Source organism: Diaphorina citri, unplaced genomic scaffold (genome assembly GCF_000475195.1).
Source record: "Diaphorina citri unplaced genomic scaffold, Diaci psyllid genome assembly version 1.1 scaffold263, whole genome shotgun sequence".
NCBI lineage: Eukaryota > Metazoa > Arthropoda > Insecta > Hemiptera > Psyllidae > Diaphorina > Diaphorina citri.
This window is the reverse complement of record NW_007377700.1, coordinates 199,172-219,131: the sequence shown is the minus strand read 5'-3', so window position 1 is coordinate 219,131 and position 19,960 is coordinate 199,172. Positions and strand designations below refer to the sequence as shown.

The 19,960-nt window shown below is 37.8% G+C and overlaps 2 protein-coding genes and 1 long non-coding RNA gene across 3 annotated transcripts; 1 reads left to right on the top strand and 2 right to left on the bottom strand.

The window, feature by feature from the left end:
- Nucleotides 1-5,821: 5,821 nt before the first annotated feature.
- Nucleotides 5,822-7,037, bottom strand: LOC113466414. Its single transcript, XR_003390808.1, has 2 exons — nucleotides 6,729-7,037; nucleotides 5,822-6,413 (listed from the first exon to the last, which is right to left on the bottom strand). It is a non-coding gene; the product is annotated as an uncharacterized LOC113466414 (long non-coding RNA).
- A 3,536-nt stretch (nucleotides 7,038-10,573) lies between these two features.
- Nucleotides 10,574-12,894, bottom strand: LOC103506803 (homeobox protein onecut-like). Its single transcript, XM_008471210.3, has one exon. The coding sequence runs from the start codon at nucleotides 11,873-11,875 to the stop codon at nucleotides 10,574-10,576; it is 1,302 nt and encodes a 433-aa protein (XP_008469432.2). The 5' UTR covers nucleotides 11,876-12,894.
- A 2,084-nt stretch (nucleotides 12,895-14,978) lies between these two features.
- On the top strand, nucleotides 14,979-19,424 carry LOC103506802 (uncharacterized protein CG10915). The gene is made up of 7 exons (XM_008471208.2): nucleotides 14,979-15,227; nucleotides 15,963-16,166; nucleotides 16,406-16,647; nucleotides 17,556-17,704; nucleotides 18,386-18,487; nucleotides 19,087-19,274; nucleotides 19,419-19,424. The coding sequence occupies exons 1-7, from the start codon at nucleotides 15,054-15,056 to the stop codon at nucleotides 19,422-19,424; spliced, it is 1,065 nt and encodes a 354-aa protein (XP_008469430.1). The 5' UTR covers nucleotides 14,979-15,053.
- Nucleotides 19,425-19,960: the final 536 nt, after the last annotated feature.

Below are 19,960 nucleotides of genomic sequence, written 5' to 3'. Positions count from 1 at the left end.
AATGGTGTTGCAAATGCAAGCGTGAGGGAAGTGGTTTATGATGCAGTAGGCAATGGGAACATGCTATGAAGGTTGGACATGCTAAGGCCTCAGCTTTGTTTCTGAGAATGAGCTGGGTTGTAAATAATATCAGGATGTTTTCTCAGAATATACGCTACCTAGCTGTAAATTATGTTAGGATAGGTTGCTGATAAACGAGCTACATTACATGCTAGTATAATTATGTATATATTTTCCTGGCATTGCTATTGAAAAAGAATATGGAAAAATTGCCAGATAGATCCTGGGATTCGATTCCCTGAGGAGGAGAACTTTATCCCTAGGTTCGTTCTCGGAACGGCTGGCTTTCTCATATCTTGTCCTCCTTCTCTTTTCGATTTCGGGATGATGAGAGCTCCGATGTTACAGTTCCCTTTATCTTCTTCTTCTTCTACTCGTACTACTGCCTTACCTTTTTCCCGTTCAAACTTCCCTCCACCAAACATTGAAAAAAAATCCTTTGGGCGTGAAGAGGTCACATGATATATCGCGTTTTTATTCCGTTATATTTCACATCGAACTCAAAAAAATAAAAACAATTCACATGGTGGATTTTATTTCGGTTTATTTATTTCACTTAAAATATGTTTTCCGCACTTTCTTGCTGTAAAAAACTTTGAAACCGTAGCTACACGCCCGGATGCCGAGACACACTAAAGCCCACTTACCACTATAGTGTAAGTCACATCAGTAGAGTCAAAATATTCTTGCACGCCGTAGGTCCTGGGTTCGCTTCCCGGCGGGTTCAAAGTTTTTTCAGCTCTGAGCTTGGAGTTCGGGGGTGCACTCAGTCTCTTGAGGACAATCGAGTAGCTACTTTAATCGCGTAGCAACCAGAGGTGGTATTTTTCCAGTATAAAAAGATTATAGAAATATGGAAATTGATTGCAAAGGAGGCACTTGGTACTGCTGTGATATCCACAAAAATTGTGAAAAAATTCTGTTTGATCACAAAGAATTCTAGAGAGATTCTTAATAAGGATCAAAAAATGTGAATGTCCGTTTGTGAATGTCCGAGTGTGAATGCAAGTCACAATATGCTCACTTCGATCGAATCTCCTATACAATATTTAACCGTTCATAAAACATATTATGACTGGACCACTGGACCAACTCTGTGACTGGAGCGTGACCTGAACGGATAGTGTTATTCGGGCTTAGAGACTACCAGCACATTTTATGAAAATGCAAATGCCCTCTCGTCATTAGAACTCCCCGGATAACGAAAAACCACAAATTTGGGAAATTTATCGCCTCCACTATTTCAGCATTATAATGGTCACAGCCACCAAGAATGTTACGTGAACTCGTGAAGTTATTCTAGACTAGCAGGTTACCCGTGCTTCGCCACGGTTTAGAATATTTTAGTAAAAGAAAAATTCTCCGTCAGTAGGAATCCTCACCAGAAAGAATGCTACCGTTGCACTACGCGCTCCCTATTGGCTTTACACCTTTTAGAAAAAACGGTCGCGCTAGGCGCTCCCTATTGACTTCGCACTTCTATGGAATATGGTCGCGCTACGCGCTCCCCATCGGCTTCTCAATTTGAGAGAATACGGTCGCGCTACGCGTTCCCCATTAGCTTTACGCTTTGAAATAATACGGTCGCGCTACATGCTCCTCATTGGCGTCTCACTTTGAAAGAATACGGTCGCGCTACGCGCTCCCTATTGGCTTCGCACTTTGATAGAATATAGTCGCGCTGCGCGCTCCCTGTTGGCTTCGCACTTCGAGAGAATAAGGTCGCGCTCCGCGCTCCCTATTGGCTTTACACCTTAAAAAAAACGGTCGCGCTACGCACTCCCCATTAGCTTCTCACTATCTTACATTCAATGATATGTCAATAAATAATATTCAAAGTCGCATTAAAAAAAATAATAATAATAAAGTTCCCTAGGTGGTCACTCATCTAGCTACCAACCACGCTCAACGTTGCTTAACTTCAGTGATATGTGAGGAGTAGATACACAATTCATACAAAGTCGTAAAGCTCAAAATATTTTTCTTTCGATCAAAGCGAATGCGTTGAGTCGTCGAGTCTCTACTCCCTGTATATTTCTTATGGGACATCTCTTTCATGTGAAAATGTGCAAAATAGGTCCAAAAATCAAATAAAATAGCGAATATCCCCGGAACGGTTCATCAGAAAACGGTGAACCGAATGTTTTATGATAGGAAATATGTATGATAGTAAGTTTGATGAAAAAATAAAAACTATAGGTCATCGCGACAAATTTCAACTTCCAGGCAAAAATGTGACCCAAAGTCGGCCAAAAATTTCGAATTTCCTGAATAACTTGCGAACGGCTGGCTTTAGGAAATTTTAACCTAGCCTAGAACCACCGCCATAAAAATATGAAAAAATTTTTAATTTTATGAGTTCTCTTAAGATTGTATCGATAATTTTTCTTAATTTAATGTGTGTGTGCACAATTTCTGAAGTCTGTGTGCAGTTTTTCCTACAGAAAAAGCCCACCCCGAGGCTTAGGTCACCTTAGGTATAGGGGCGAACAGCCCCAAAGGATGGGTTAAGCTTCTACAAATCTGTGTGAGCGTCGATAGCACGTTGGAGGCACCAGTTCCCGATGAATCACTGATGCTAAGCAACGTTGCGCGCCGTCAAATTAAAAAAAAAAAAAAAAAAAAAAAAAAAAAAAAAAAAAAAAAAAAAAAAAAAAAAAAAACTTCTTCCTCTGCCTCACCACATTATACGCACTGTAATTTTCTCGGAAGAAAAATGTAAATCTTTTAAAAAATTTGACAGTTTAAAAGCAATGCCTTGTACGTTTTCAGCACACATACTGGTGGCCCTTTCACGGCCTGGGATTCGGTTTCACTTCGGATTTTTTTCTGGCAATTGTGGCTTTTTTGTGCTTTCTTTTGTTTTTGCCTAACGTTTTGTTATCTTGATTGTTAACTTGGGGACTGTGTGAAGCAGTGGCGTAGCGTCCATGTAGGGTGTGTATGGCGGCCATACACTCAAAAATTCCATTCAAATACCCTTAAATATTGACTTTGAATTATTATTGTATTCTTATTAGATAGATATTGTGATAGAAATTAGTGTCCGCCCTACACTTGGAGTTAGACCACGCTACGCCACTGGTGTGAAGGTCCATTTAGTTCCATACTGAATGAAAAGGAAAAGGTAAATAATTTTCAGAAGTTCGCGTGAAATAACATTGTTTAAATCAGGTTCTTTCATTAAAATAATAGATAATATAGGTATTTTATCCATGAAGATATTTATTATCTTTTTTTTTTTTAATTTTTTTGGTTGGTTCAAATTTATAATTCGCTATGATTTGGACCATCTAAAATCTTGCCATCATCTGAAATTCTGAAAGAAGGGCAATTCTTGTAACTCATTCGTCCCCCTAGGAACGAAAGTATCAGAACCACAAGTAATATTGTTTACTTTCCTACTCCTCCTCCTTCCCAACACCACATAATAAACATATTTCCTCTTCCTTCCCCGAGTGTCTTCTCGAGAAAAAGGTCCAAAAAATGAACCAATATAATATTGTCATGTTGAAATTCTCTTTGAGCTTTTGCGCAAGAGTTAGATGTACGAAAAACGTCAAAAAAATGAGCCAAGATATTGTTAACATGAGACTCTAGACCTTGAATAGTTATTCCAGATTTAGATTTACACAGGGTATTTTATGAAAATCGAAATTTCTTATCCTAATTGCCAGATTTTCACATATAAATGAGTTTTTAATTTTAAATATTGTCATTCTAAGATTATAAATTAAGTGAAGTTCGGTTGGACCACTCTGAATTTGTTGTGTATAAAACTACTTTCCCGTCAATTCATTGAATCTTGAACCTAATGAAACCACAAACGAAAATCAATAAATTACTTCAATCAGTTTTATGTTTCTTACTTTTGTTTTATTTATTTTAGAATAACAATTTATAATATATTGGCCAGCATATTGATCGTATGATTACTTAAGCCAAAAGAAAAATAAATATGTAATTTTATATTATATGTATTGCGGGTAGTATCCAGTCAAATAAAGAACAGTCATGAAAATTAAAGCTAGCTCACAGGTATGAAGAAAAAAAAAAAGAGTTAAATTTCGCAACGCGTATATGCTAACATAATGTTGGAGCAAAATTTGTAAAGACTTTCCTGGTACTGGTTCTAACCGACGTGATGATTGTAAAATACATGAGACCTCTATAAGAAATCATAATGTTAAACGCTCTTACTATAACAATCAAGAAATAACGAAAATTTATCTTCAAGCAATTTGAACCCCGAGAGTAAAATTTGGGAATCAATTTCAAAAATTTCATTTTATTACCCAAACAAAAAGGGCTACAAAAGAAGTTCACAGTAAAACACATAGTAGATAAATGAAAAGTAAGAAATTGTAATAATGACTGGATGGATTCCAATAATAAATAGAGCCACTAGCGTGGGTTGTTTCTAATCCTGTACTTTCAAGTATAAAAGAAGTTCACAGTAAAACACATAGTAGATAAATGAAAAGTAAGAAATTGTAATAATGACTGGATGGATTCCAATAATAAATAGAGTCACTAGCGTGGGTTGTTTCTAATCCTGTACTTTCAAGTAATTTCAAAAATACTTTACACTAGTACCAATCGTGGACAATCGAAAATTTGTTACACTAAAATCAGGAAGACCTTGCTGTTGTAACAACTGCTTGTAAGACCTATAACCTTCTACCAACAGTACAGAACAAACAACATTTTAAAAGAAATATAATTTGGAGTTCAACAAACATAAAGAACTAAAAAATTCCATTCAAGTACCCGACAATTTTTCAGAAAATCTCGCTTTTTTCTACAATAAATACGTACATCTTAGTAATATACGAGTGTGTAGTATAGTAAATTAAATATTAATCAAGTTCTTTATCGTCTTTTTACAAAAATCAATTTAAAATACAAGAAAGTATACCATATAATTTTAATATACATAATTTTAAAACAGGGACTAAGATTTGTTTTACGAACTAAGTATAACATATATTTATCGACTTATACACAAAATATAAATAACACTAAGTAGACTAGATTTAACTATATGTGTAAAAAATATTAAATAATAAGAGCCATAAACACTCACTCAGTTATCTTTTCAATTCTAGTTTTCAGTTCTTAAAGGATGACATTCACAAGACAGGGTTGGAGTCAGTGAGTTGCCACGGGGAAAGTTTATATAAAAATAAGTTGTGTGGGAAGAAATTGGTGTGTTAAAAATGCAGAGAAATGTTTAAAACTGGTTTTCCTATTCAGAGTGAATAGTGTTTTGGTGTAGAACTAAGTTTGGTGACTATGGCTCCTCAAGATGGGAATTATTTTAATTTCAGGAAGACTACGTGATCAACCCTTTGTATAGGTTTTCTTCGAACCTTTTCCAAGGGAAATAAACTATACGGTTGTATATATATAAAAAGTGTAAAATTTGCACTATTCATTAATTTGCAAATGTCAATCTGAGAAATGCAATTGGACACCGAAAGGCTCATTGAGTGAACTCACATTTAGGACATGTTTGACCGCTCAACTTCTGAAAAGTAAATGAATCAAGTTAGAAAATCGAAAACTATGAAGTATCACGAATGTAAGGAAAGTAAATGATGATAGGACAGACGAGATCTGAAAAGTAAATGAATCAAGTTAGAAAATCGAAAACTATGAAGTATCAAGAATGTAAGGAAAGTAAATGATGATAGGACAGACGAGTTACTTGAACATAATTGAAAATAATCTCTCCGTTATTTATGTCATGCTAGAGCAGTTTCCATTTTGTTGTTTATCACAAAGAATAAAACAGAACTAATCTAACTCCCGGGCTGAGTTAGTTCCTTTCCACATCGAGTTATAAACTTGGGGGTAAGACTTCAATATTTCACTTATCATGCCACATCACACATATCTACATAATATCAATAGTCTCCTGTCTCCTTCAATATTTTCAAAAGGCCGAGTGCACTTTAAGCACAAGAATACACCCATGAGAAGAATTTACTGTCTGATCGGAAAGTTTTAATTTTGAAAATGAATGAAACCTTAATATTTTATCAAAGTAGAATAAATCTAACATAACCAACACAAATTTACTTCTTTACAATTATTATATCACAGTTTATAAATTAATAAAAGGTTCTGCAATACTACAGTTTATACAAGAGAACATTGAATACTAGGTAGAATTTTGTACAAAATCAACAGCTGATCAGAAATGTTGACTTGTGGGAACGAAAAAAAAACTATTGTTTAAATAAAAATACATAACTAGGTAAATTATTGTATGCCTAAATTAAAATTCATATCATTATTTCCACCATTATCCTCGCATAGCTCTTGATCGCCATCACTAATTCTGCTACCTTATAGAAACTGATAGCACCGTATGTCTCGATATTACATACATATTAATATGTAGATAAAAATTAAAAATATCTAAAATATAGACGTCGAGTAGGTATTCAAATATAATGTACGTATTCAAAAAGTTTTGAATGCCTTAAGGATAGGATACAAGCGTAGCTTATTCCAGGGATTGGGGTAAGATGAAATGCGTTTATCATCATCCAGTTGGATTTAGAGAGTAACACACGACGATCTAAAATGATTTTCAATAGTCCTAAACAAAAATGGACGCGGCACACAAGTGATCAAGAAGAGACCGCCTTAGCATACACCTTATAGAAACTGATAGCACCGTATGTCTCGATATTACATACATATTAATATGTAGATAAAAATTAAAAATATCTAAAATATAGACATCGAGTAGGTATTCAAATATTAATGTACGTATTCAAAAAGTTTTGAATGCCTTAAGGATAGGATACAAGCGTAGCTAATTCCAGGGATTGGGGTAAGATGAAATGCGTTTATCATCATCCAGTTGGATTTAGAGAGTAACACACGACGATCTAAAATGATTTCCAACAGTCCTAAACAAAAATGGACGCGGCACACAAGTGATCAAGAAGAGACCGCCTTAGCATAATTTTTATTGAAAAATTGGTTGGCATTTCTAATAAGTGGATACTACTCTTTGCTCCCTCCAAGAAAAATTCTCCGCTGAGTTAAGATCGTGGGTTCGATTCCCGCCCGCGACGTGAACTTTATCTTAAACAGATACTGTTCTCGGAACGACTGGCTTTCTCCTATCTTATACTCCTCTCTTCGATTACGAGACGGTAAAGTGATATTTTTATTGAAAAATTGGTTGGCATTTCTAATAAGTGGATACTACTCTTTGCTCCCTCCAAGAAAAATTCTCCGCTGAGTTAAGATCGCGGGTTCGATTCCCGCCCGCGACGTGAACTTTATCTTAAACAGATACTGTTCTCGGAACGACTGGCTTTCTTCTATCTTATACTCCTCTCTTCGATTACGAGACGGTAAAGTGATTTCATTCTAACTATCTAAATAAGGTCTTAGGCCTCCGATATTTCATTGGAAAATGCTGTTAAAAAAATAAGTTAGGCTACCTACTATGCAGGGTACAATTTTTTAATTCGATTGGAAAACAATCTCCTAGGTCCTAGGTATTTATTTTGTTTTGTACATTTGTCAATGACCATGATTCCTGATATCCTGATCATCCGCGAGCAACTCAATTTGTTATGTGACCCCGATGTATTTGGACTGACAGCGCTTATTTTTCAGTGAAACGAAAAGATTGATGGAATCTTTCTGCTTGAATTGGTTGATAGACAGAACCCCAAATCACACCAAAGCGTCAGCGGGATAGAGGATTACAGGGTGGGACTTGGAAAGTCAAATTTTCAAGCATACCTAATATTCAGAAAATTTTATCCACTTTTCATTTTCCTTATCCTATAGGAAGGAAAGTAACGTTTTTGAAGGGGTTTGATAGGGGGGACTGTAGCAGCTAAGGTCTTATCGTCCTGAAAGCGAAGAGGAAGACAGGGTATTAGAAGAAAACCAGCCGTATCCACAGATTTTGCCACAACTGTTTTTATCACACAGTTCTATCCACTGACAAAAAATACGTACTTTTAAATTGGTAAAAAAAAAAAAATAATAATAATAATAATAAAAAAAATAAAAATAAAAAAAAAATTTCCCTTGTCTGTTTTCAGGTATGTCAGTTTCGGAAAATTCACAACATGGCCACGTTGCCATGGCAGTCTTGAAATTTCTTGTCGAAGACCAAATACACGGTAGTTCTGGTAAGCGTATACTTCTCATGCTCGGGGCATTGCCCCTTTGGATGGCCTAGGAGCCCTGGCCTGGGTCCTAGGATAATCGTTACAGGAGCAACTGAAAAACTGATAACTGACTTTCTTTAGATAACTGACTTCAGGCTTCACATCGCTGACTCCATTTATGGAACGATAGCTCTACCTTTTCACGAATTTCTATCTAACCCTGTATATTCTTCCCACACAAAGACTGGGCCCCCCACACTGGTCAGAGGGGGCCAGGGGCGGGGGAGGGGGCACACATAACTGATATGTGAAAGGGGGTTTTGGTGCACTTTAGTAAATTTCGTAATGCATGGTTCATTACCATAATTTATAAATTTATATTATTTCTGTACCGGGACATTCTGGACCGCTCTTCCGCGCTTGGTCCCGGCCGGGAGCCGGGAACGATGAAGCTTTCCTGTACGTGACATACACTCCTAGATATATATACACATATATAAAAAAATGGAAGATCGTTGTGTCAAAAACAAAAACTATATCCGCGGGTTTCATGTTTTATCCCTGGTTGGACGAGAGGTTTTTAATGTAAAATTAATTACCTAATAACTTATAATATTATAATTAACTATACATATACAAATATACATATGTATATTCTAGTCCGTTTAATTAGTGGAGATATACCTGTGCTCTTAATGATCTCTTTGTTATGAACTTGAGTGGAGGTTAATAAATTATTTACATTAAAAAAATGGAGAACAAAAAATGGAGGGAGGTGGTTTTCAAACTAATTGACCGAGAAAAGGGGGGTTAGGTTGAATTCTAAGGATGTAAGGAAAAAGTTAAGAGGGGACTACCAACCAGCTCTTTAGATTATTGGAGTAAAGAATAAGGGGGGAAGATCCTATGTTACCATAGTCTGGCGGCTGAGGGACTTTAAACAGCCTTCCTTACCAGCCTGCAGCCTGAAAGTCCATTAGCTAAAGGAATATCAAAGGTTGAGTGGGACGGGTGTCTTATCCACTCGCAATGTTTTTGTAGCCAAAACCAAAAGTCAGCTCAAAGCAATCAACCTCGGGCTGATTGAGAGGCTTATGAAAAACGCCGACCCCGTCTGGAACACGGGAAAAGGCGATGAAGATGAAGATCCAGTTGTAAAATAGGTCCGCCTTTGGCGTGACCTACATCCATGTTCACAATTCCATTTGGCAGGTTCCTAAACATAATAATCATAAAACAAAACATTCAACAGAATATTAAATGATAAGTTTTAGAGTACGAGATGCGAAACGAGAAAACAACTTCAAGAAAAGAAAAGTAATAACGAAAAATAATATTATTAGAATGGAATTTTGAACAGACATCAGGAAAAGGAGAAGAAGAGAGGAAAGAGAAGAAGAAAACGAAGAGGAAGAAGAAAACTAAGAGAAAGAGGAGGGAGAGACGAAGAAGAAAAAGAAGAAGAAGAACAAAAAGAAGAAGAAGAAGAAGAAGAAGAAGAAGAGAATGAAAGAAGGAATTGAAGATGATGAGAAAAAGCAAAAGGATAAGGACAAGGAGGATGAAAAAAAGTAGAAGAAGAGGAGGAAGACGAAGAAAAGACAGAAGAACTGAGAGTAAAAGAGGAAAATGAAAGAATAAGTTTGGTAAAAAAGAGAAGAAGGAGGAGTGGGGGAAATAAAAAGGGTAAGAGGAAAAACATGCATGGGTGAGAAAACTCTTCAGTACTCAAGAATTACTTGTGGAAATAAAAAGGGTAAGAGGAAAAACATGCATGGGTGAGAAAACTCTTCAGTACTCAAGAATTACTTGTCTTATTGTCTTCGTGGTAAATGGCACAAGCGGTACTGCTGGGCTTATTGTTTCGATACGTATGGGTACAGCATTTACTTTGTAATGAGCCAATGAGACACATAAATTTTCAAATTCCTATCTCTACTCATCACTGGTGGGATTCGAACCCAGTACCTCAGGTTCGGGAGTCAGGGCTCCTGACCACACAGACGAAGTCTGATGAGTTAAATACTAATGTGAACGCGTAAGTAAGAACCTATCAGTCCTATTATTGATAGAAATGTTTGGTTATAGAAATGAAGAGGGTGTAGCAGGCAGGTGATATACATATTATGATGTAAACTGAAATCTACAGGGTGAGAAAAACCAGTTCAGTCAAAGGGAGTGACTAAAGAGGGTTACTCAGTAAAAGAAGGATGTAAAGAGCTGTGAAGAGATTTTTCTGTGCTGATGGCTATTGTCTACAGAAAAGTCATCTCTGTCAAGTTTTGCAAAATGAAAAATAGAAAGTAATTACGAGTGAATAATTTGACTAGAAAATGTAAAGGAGTGCAATTGGGTAAATTTCAATTACCTGCAAGGCGAAGAGCTGACATTCTCTGAAATTCTGGTTCCTGCAGCCACTTCCACATCCTGCGAAATGTTTCTCTCCCTGATTTCAACTTGGACCAAGGCTTTGGATTTCTAAGCAGATCGGACAAAGTTCCCTGAGATCGACACAGGACCCGCTGTGCAAATATTGCTTGAGGTATGCTGTACCTTTTCAACTCTGCACTAATTCGTTGGGCTAATTCTTTGGTGTTGATTTCTTCCAGTTCCCCACTGTTTCCAAGGCTGACTGCTCCTACCACAGCATTTGTGGGAGTGACTGTCTTCAATGTAAGAGTGGCGGTTTGCTGTGATATAATCTTAGGAGGCCCAGGAGAGTCACTCCTCTGTAATTGATTGCTAATCAGACTATGTTGAGGTGAAGTTTGAGGGGACACAACCACTGTATGGGGAGTGATTGTAGTGATGCCATTCATGGTAGGTATTGTGGCAGCACCTTGGAAATTAGTGACTAGAGTAGTAGGTGACGAGTGGAGAGAGCCCTCATTCGGACTCAAAGTGGGGCTCTGAGACCCCCCACCCAACACACTTCGGTCAACGAGATCACGTTGGTTATAGGGGGAGTCGTAGCTGTTTGGTGAAAGACTTTTTTGTGGGGAATTCAATCCGTTTTGACTATATGTACTTTGTGGTGATAGGGGTGAATTTTCCTGAGTGATGACTATGGTACTAAGTCCATTGTTGGGAGAGTAATGTTGAGGCGGAGACATTTGAATCTTGTCGTAAGTGTAATGAGAGTTAATACCGAGACCGATATTGTTTTGCATTACAGTGAAAGATCCTGTTACATTTCCAGTGTGTCCGTAAGCAAACTTATCAGACATGGTGGATATGGGAGGTAAAGGCTGCAGTGGTGTCAAGGTAGCATAGGATGAGCTCGGACTGTACCCAGGTGGTGACAGTCTGCCGTTCACATTGGTCAGTGTCTGATAAGTAGGTTCCGCGTGTAAGTTACGAAACTCTGAACTGTCCATTATGCTGGCTACGCTTACTGATATTCCGGAGGGAGAGATCTTGCCAGGACTTAGGATTTCGGAGTCCCTACTATCATCCTGGGGTGCTACTATAACTGTCAACCCTTCAGTCTTGATGCTCTCATTATCGTCGTCCTTACCACTGCTGTGGTTCGAACCCAGGTCCAAGGCATCGTGTGGAATTGGTACCAAGGCAGGTACAACGGATCGTGAAATGGCACTCATCCTAGCATGCGCCGCGTTATCGATTTCTTCACTCAAACTTCCATCTTCCGCCATTTCCATTTCCACATTGGAAAAGCAAATTGAAAACTCAATTAATAAAAATCACCAATCACTTTAAATTAACACGCTATGCACTCAAAATTAACTAGAACACGGGATTTGTTTTCATTTTATAAGACGCGATCTTGTTGATTATTATTTTTTAAATAAATAAGAATTTATCGGAGAAATTATAGTCCTGTGCGAAAAAATCAATAAAAATCCCGAAGAAAACGGACTCATTTTGATAAAAATAAAATTATCAATAGTATTTGAAAAAAATTCGAAAAATCAATAGGCATCACTATCGACTGAAAAAACCCACTACGTACTCGGTGAAAAGCTTCACGTTTATTGATCTTCTGTCGACCCCTCTGAATAAAACCCAGCTGTTTGTATGAAAACCACCCCTCTGTTTTATAACTACCCCTGTTTATGGATGATATTACTTTTCATTTTCGTAATGGTAAAATGAAAAATTAGAGAAATGAATATTTAGCACATAAATACCTATATGAGAAAGGCCGGCATTATTTGGCTTATTTTTACTTTCTATTTTTTAAATTAGAAAGAATAAAAAAATATCAAAATAAAAGAAAGATAACTTAGTCCCACGCAAGATTAGGCTTGGAAAATTTTCATAAAATGGAGAAAAGTTTGTAAACAATACCCTCTAGCTTCCATTGAAAAAAAGGAAAAAACACATGGCGAAAAGCTATCGATTTCTCAGTTTTATGTCTTTATAAATGTTAGGGAATCAATAAATCGTTCATAGTTTTAATAATGAATAACAATGTTAAGTAAACTCGGACTCGGACGATTTTCTTTATTAAACAATGCGGATTATTTTCCAAAGTTTAGTGAAAAGTTTTCCAAAGGGAAAATTGTATCACGAGGTGTTCATGACGAGGAAAACATTGTGACTAAAATATGTGAAAGCATCAACATAGGAGGTATACGTGCCAGCATGCCGAGCTCTTTCTACCCCTTGGATGAAGAAAATACAGAAAGTTCAAAGTGTTCAAGATACTCGTATACCTAAACAGGCAAGTGAATCACTTCTGTGGAAAACGGCAGCAGGGGAGAGCTTTCTACATGAAGCATGGAGCGGAAGTCACAAGTTTTTTTTTCTCGTTTTTATTATTACCTATACCTACCTACTACATGAGACAATAATTAACTAAAAAGTAAAAAACCCGGTCGCAACGAGGGCTCTCTATACGAATATTTTCTATTTCATTTCCTATAGCTTTGTTGAACTTTTTTTTTAGATCGCGGAATAGGTAGGTACCTACTTATAGGTAAAATGTACCTACATAATAATATTTACGTACGCCTACGCAAAGTCTCTACGTATACATATACTCATCTATACTCGTAGTAAGTACAATAGTGAGTATAGGTAAGTACATGGGTATTAGGTGGGGTCCATATACATAGGAATGTACTTAGGCATAGATTTTTTTTTTTTCCAGATCACTAATAGTTTACTGTTGTTTTTCAGAGGCGGTTGACTGATGAAAATGAAGTTCGAAATTTGGATGCCGCATGCCGCTCAGAAACACAACAGTTGAATCTGTCTAAGACCCGTCTAAATGGAAAACCTGGATAAACGGGGGAAGAAATACCTATTGGTCCCGTAATTTGTAATTGTAATTGGGAAACCCTTTTGTAAATGGGGAAAGAAACCTGGATGAGTTGGAAAAAATTGACGGTCCCTTGGATTCCCAATTTTAAGATTCTTCTCCTTCTTCCTCCTCTTCTCCACCATCTCCTCTTCCTCCTCTATTTCACTCGTCAGTTTTCAAAGTGAGTTTTGAATAGGAAGATTTCCCTCAATGTCCCCTTCCCAATTTGAAGACCAAAATTGGTACAACTCAAATTTGGTATTATGTACTCCGTTTTGATAGACGATGGACATGTCAACCTTCTTGACAAGATACCATCTAACAAAACAGATAAAATGGTAACCATAACAAAACATATAGGTAGGTAATGGTAACTATAATAACACTGATAATGATATATGAATAATGAAAGCTGCATGTCTCTTACCTGTTTCAGTGTGGGTTATCATGGTATCACCTGAAAGTGGGAACATGGCAAGGTTTGAACCAAATACAAGGCACCTAACATAACTATATTTACTAACGCCCGATTTAAAGATATTTAATAGCAAATAAGCTATCAATTTTTCATACAGGGCTTAAAAGATTATTTCCCCGCACAGTTGTTGTAATCGGACAAAATATCCCATTTTATCTCTTTGGGGTGGGATATGACCGTCGGCAATTTATCAACCCGAAGCCAGTAGGTATCAATTTCCCAAACTATTCATGTACCCAAATGTACCCTAATCCCTAGTAGGTATTTATTTCATTGATACTTAAATGTCTTTGAGGGGTTTTCAAGTTTTTGTTAAGTAGCATTAAAACCTTTACATGTGACATATGACACATGTATTTATTTATATGGGACTTACATATTTACATGGGTATTATTTTGTTATTTTGTTTTGTGTACCTGTTTGTAAATATTGTATTGTAAAAACATTGTAAAATCCTAATAAAGTGTAATATAATAATAATAATAATAATAAACTTGTCTTAAGTAAATACTACACTGATTCAAGCAATTTGAAATTTTTGTTTTGATCGAAATCAGGTATTTCTATGTACTGGCTAGTATTATCAAGTTCACGCTAACATCACACATTTCTCTTAGTTCGGTAGTTATTATATGGTGGAACAAACTTTTTTGTCAAAACTAGGTACAAATGGTCCGTTCACCATAGAACATGAAGACGTACCTCAAGATTTATCTCACAATATCATTTGATTTGTCAAATATGTTCCATGTATTACGGTCAGAAAAAGTAAAACTTATATAAAGGTTTTTGCTGATCAGGTTCAAACTTTTGGAAACAAAGTTTTAGAGCTGTCTATTCAACTTTCGATAAACAAAACGAATGAGGCACTTTTTTTAACTGTGCTTTTTTTCAATTATTATTTATTTATTTTCATTTTGAATAACATTTTACAATACAGAGATCTTCTCCTAAGGTTTCTTATTAGCTTAGGACCTAAGCTAATAATAATTTGGCAAACTGACCTTCAAAATTTAAAATTTTCAGTCGGAACGAGTAAAACATCTTCTATATCAAACGCGAACACGACCCGACAGCAACAATGATGCCATCATGGCATTACAACGGGATGCCTTAGCAGCCAGTGGACCTCGTGTAAATGAAGCTCAGATCTGTTCCATAGCGGATCACCAAGTCAGTTCCCTCGAGCATTTGGTCACTCAGCAGAGGAAGGCTCAAATTCGTATAGCAAGAGTTTTGAAAGAAGCTGAAACTAGACATCGACATGTAAGATGAAAAATCTCGATAAATTTTCAGCTAAATCTTTTATTTATTGTTCTTATTATTATTTATTTATTTTGAAGAGGTCCAGCCCTAGTTAGGGCTGATTGAGAGGCTGACGAAAAACGCCGACCCCGTCTGTACACAGGAAAAGGCGAAGAAAAAGAAGGAGATTTTTTTGAAGAGGTTTGATAGAGGGAACTTTAACTACTGAGGTCTTATCGCCCCGAAAAGAGAGAAGAACTGGATAGGAGAAAGCCAGTTGTTCCAAGAACGAACCTTATCTGTTTCCGATCAAGTCCGCCCTGGGCGGGAATCGAACCGATATAGCGGGACCCCCAGTGCTAAAATGGTAACATTTCTTTCTGGTTTATCCCAAGATGAACACACGAGTTCTCTAAGGATCTGGAAAACAGTCGTACTAGATGATATTGCTAACGATAATAAATAAAAATCCATCCCTCCCCTCCATTAACGATTTAACATTATTCATTACTAGTCGTTGGCCCGTCCTTTGTAAGGGATCAGCTCGGCGTAAGAGGCATGACTTTGAAGCGCCACCATTTTGGAATGTGACAATTTTAAGTAGCCTATGTCACCCTCACTGCTGTTCTTAACAACCACAAAAAATTTCATCAAAATCGGTCGAGCCCTTTTTTCGTGATTTGGTCTCCTTTTTCCCCACAGGTTGTTGATAACGATTTAATATTTTTCAATATTTGGTCTCCCTTTTCCCCACAGGTTGTTAATGAACTAATAGAAGAGAAAAAGAAGCGCGAATTCGACACAGCTCAAGGTGACGACATTACGTATGGGCTGGAGAAGGAGAGAAGTAGATTGAAACAGGAGCTGGTGTCCGAGAAAATTGCCAAGAAGAAATTAGAGAAAGACCTGAAGAAAGCAACCGATCAACTAGAAGAGGAGAAAAATAGGACGAAACAAATGGTAAGTCTTGGACCACGGTCACTTTGGGAGGTGCTGGGTTCGAATTCCGGCCGGGACGGAAATTTTCTGAACAAACTTTTCTGCTTCCGGATCAAAGTAGAGCAAAAGTGGTTCCGGTACCTTCCTGAATAGAAAATACCTTGTTTATCCTGCTCGAATATTACCAAAAAAGTCCCTTTACCCTAGCACCCTTTTCCCCCTCATTAAGTACCTTCACTAATTCTTATTTCTCCTGCCAGGTTTTATTTCTGCTAGCCGAAAGGAAGAAAATCCTATCGAAGTACATCGAAGAAAGGAAGCGCTCGGAAGATCTGGCACAAATCCTGTCGGAAGAGAAAAGTCGCGTTGATTCAATGGCGGAAGGATTGGAAGAAGAAAGTAAAAAGTCTCTCCAAATGGAAGCGGAATTGGAAAAGCAACTGGCACACTTCGACACCGAAACGCAACAAATGAAAGCAGCTTTAAGTAAAGAAGAGAAGAGGTATGGCTAGCCTGTGGTTATAGCTTTTTTAACGTCACTGTATGACGGGTAACTGTGTGGGACATCACACTCTGCTGTTTTTTTTGTGTACTTATCCTCATGGCAGAGTTGGATGACAGAGATTGCCGTGGGCAATAATCCCGCCCATTAATTTAATGTCAATAATAAATAAGTAAAGAGTATAATATTATTCTAATCATGACTATCCAAACAGAGAGCACTCTCTGTAGTTCACCACAGCGAAGGTCCTAGGTTCGATTCCCAGTAGAGGTGTGAATGGATAAATAGGGTTCGACGGAACACATGTCTAATGTCAGCCATTACTCTCAAATAGTCGGAACATGTGTGGCCGAAAAGGCTTCCGATCTAGTCCGTCTGTGAAACCTAGGTCTGAAGCTTTTCCCGCCACAAACGTTCCGCCTGACAGACCGCGGTCTTTTTTTTTTTAAAAGAGGTTTGACAGAGGGAACTGTAACTGCTATGGTTTTATCGTCCCGAAATCGAAGAGGGAAGGAAGACAGGATAGGAGGAAGCCAGCCGTTCCGAGAACGAACATGATTCCATCAGGATAAAATCCGCCCCGGGCGGGAATCGAACCCGCGGCCTAGCGCTTACAAGGCAGACGCACTACCAATTAAGCTAACTAGGCTCGCAGACCGGGGTCTGTGAGTGACCTAAGACAAAGAAAAGCAATATTAGGGCAGTTACTAACTATCAGGTAGACCTGACGACAGGTACACCCCATCAGGTAGACCTGATGGTGTGTGTGCTCATCAGGTATCAGTTAGACCTGACAGATGGACCGTACCTGTCAGGTCCACCTGACAGTGTGTGTGCTCATCAGATGTCAGGTCTATCTCGAGCAAGTTTCTTGATCATTCAAGTTATCAGACTCTTTATTCCCACAGGTGTCGAGAAATAGAAGCTGAATTAGAGAAAACCAAAAGTGAAATGGCCAACTTACAGCTGCTGCTTCTGAGCTCGTTAGAAGTTAATGGAATGATGCAGCAGCCCGGAACAAACGGCATTAAACCACCACAAGGCTCCCCTAAAGCAGGTATGTTGTAGAATAAGGCCTTCTAAGGGGAAGGGCGTGGGTTTGAATCCCATTCGAGGCATGTTTTTTTTTTAGTACCTATTTACCTATTGACTACTTAATAATTTGAACCCAACCTCAGTCGTGCAGTAGTTAATGCGTTGTACTTTGAATCTGGAGGTTGGTGGTTCAAGTGCAAGTCAAGTCATTTTTTTTTTTTTTTTTTTTTTTTTTTAGTACCTATTTACCTATTCCTATTGACTACTTAATAATTTGAACCCAACCTCAGTCGTGCAGTAGTTAATGCGTTGTACTTTGGATCTGGAGGTTGGTGGTTCAAGTGCAAGTCAAGTCATAAAATTTATCTAGGTGTAATGATTGGGGAACGACATTTAAATTCCTTTCCTCCTTTTTCTTAATAATTTTGTAACCCTTACTCCGATCGTTAACGTAAAAAAAAGGAATTTTCATTGTGTTAAGCATAAGTGCTCGTCACAAATGTCGTTCCCTGGTTAATACACTACCCTAAATTTTATGACTTGACTTGGACTCTAACCACCAACCTCCAGATCCGAAGTCCACCGTGCTAACCACTACACCACTGAGGTTGGTTCCGATCGTTAAAGTAATCAGTAGGTTGCTTGATATGCGATAGTTCAGGAACTGTGAACCTCAAATGTGTACTTTTGCTTCTCTCCTTAGGTGTGAACATGTGGGTTCCAGAATACGGGACACCAATGAGCAGTGTTGCCAAAGTTGTGCAGCCAACGGCAACAGTGTCCAGTGTGCCAGTCTCCGCCCCAAGTGAGTGCACAAAAGAATAATACCTTCTTTAGAATCCTGGGATAAAAAAAAAAAAAAAAAAAATTAAATGAGGTAAAAAAAAAAAAAAACCTTCTTTAAAAACCTGGGAAAAAAAAAGAAAAAAAAAAAAAAAAAAACTTGTAAAAACCAGGTATTCCAAATTTACCTAGAAAGGCATCTGCCGCTCATTTTCGACTCCTCACGGGGCACGGCTATCTATAGCAACATCTCCATATTTATCTAAAACTCTCTTATGTTCCCTTTGTTGCTCGTCTGTCCCTACGTCCCTAACTCTCCCTAATGTACCCTTAACTCTCCCATGAACCAAGCACACCTAAATTTCTGTTTAGCTTTGGAAGCCAGCAGTTCCATTGTAGAAAAATATTAGGACGCGCGTCGGAAAATGGCCCAATGGTCAATATTCCAACATTTGTAAGCAATTATCCTCACTTATTTGAGATTTTGACCACATAATAATGGAGGTCTAAGGGTTAGGTGCTAGAGAACGCCTCCGGCGTTAACCTCGCCTAGTGGTTCCCTTCCACTGAGGAGTCTATTATTATTAATTTTCATAAAATTTCACGTCTTTCTCTCCTCAGCTACTGGTATTGCCAGATCTGTCAACAGCGGCCAGGCAGTCTCCCTACCGAATCAAACTCAGCAAATCTACAAGAACGTTACTCAGCCCAGTATAGCCACCGCTCAGGCGTCTGCCGTCGGGCAAACCTTGATGGGACTACGAAACACGTTCACCCCAACCTCCCAAACGGCTGGATTTTCCAATCCCGTAAGTGTTACGTCAGGAAATTTAATCTTTTAGAGCTAGCTTGTAAGCAATCTTTTGATTTACAGAAGTTATTGTCATCACCATTCGGCTACAGCTTTTCATAAAATACCCTGTGTAAATCTAAATCTGGAATAACTATTCAAGGTCTAGAGTCTCATGTTAACAATATCTTGGCTCATTTTTAGGACGTTTTTCGTACATCTAACTCTTGCGCAAAAGCTCAAAGAGAATTTCAACATGACAATATTATATTGGTTCATTTTTTGGACCTTTTTCGTAGTTTCGTACATCTAACTCTTGCGCAAAAGCTCAAAGAGAATTTCAACATGACAATATTATATTGGTTCATTTTTTGGACCTTTTTCGTACATCTACTCTTGCGCTGAAGCCCAAACAGCATTTTAACATGAGATTGTAGACCTGGGAATAAAAATACTAACAGGTGGATTTTGTGTTTGGAATTATATTTAATATTCAAAATGGAATTGAAAACGGCTTAGTAAGGGGGAAAAGGATCTTTCAAAAGTTCTCGAACGTACTTTGAGTTGAATATCGGACCGTTTTCCAAACCTGACAGGTGCCCTAGTCTGTCCTGGACGGCAGGCATCGCAAGGTCCTCCCACTTCCTTGTACATTTTCCCACTCTCCTGTTTACTGTGCATGATTAGACAAAGCATTCGACATGG

Bases quoted from the DNA above. Each gene is read 5' to 3' on its own strand.
- LOC103506803 (XM_008471210.3), bottom strand. From the start codon at position 11,875: ATGGAAATGGCGGAAGATGGAAGTTTGAGTGAAGAAATCGATAACGCG.
- LOC103506802 (XM_008471208.2), top strand. From the start codon at position 15,054: ATGGCATTACAACGGGATGCCTTAGCAGCCAGTGGACCTCGTGTAAAT. The intron at 16,648-17,555 runs GTATGGCTAGCC...TTATTCCCACAG, and splicing joins TTAAGTAAAGAAGAGAAGAG to GTGTCGAGAAATAGAAGCTG. The intron at 17,705-18,385 runs GTATGTTGTAGA...TTCTCTCCTTAG, and splicing joins ACAAGGCTCCCCTAAAGCAG to GTGTGAACATGTGGGTTCCA.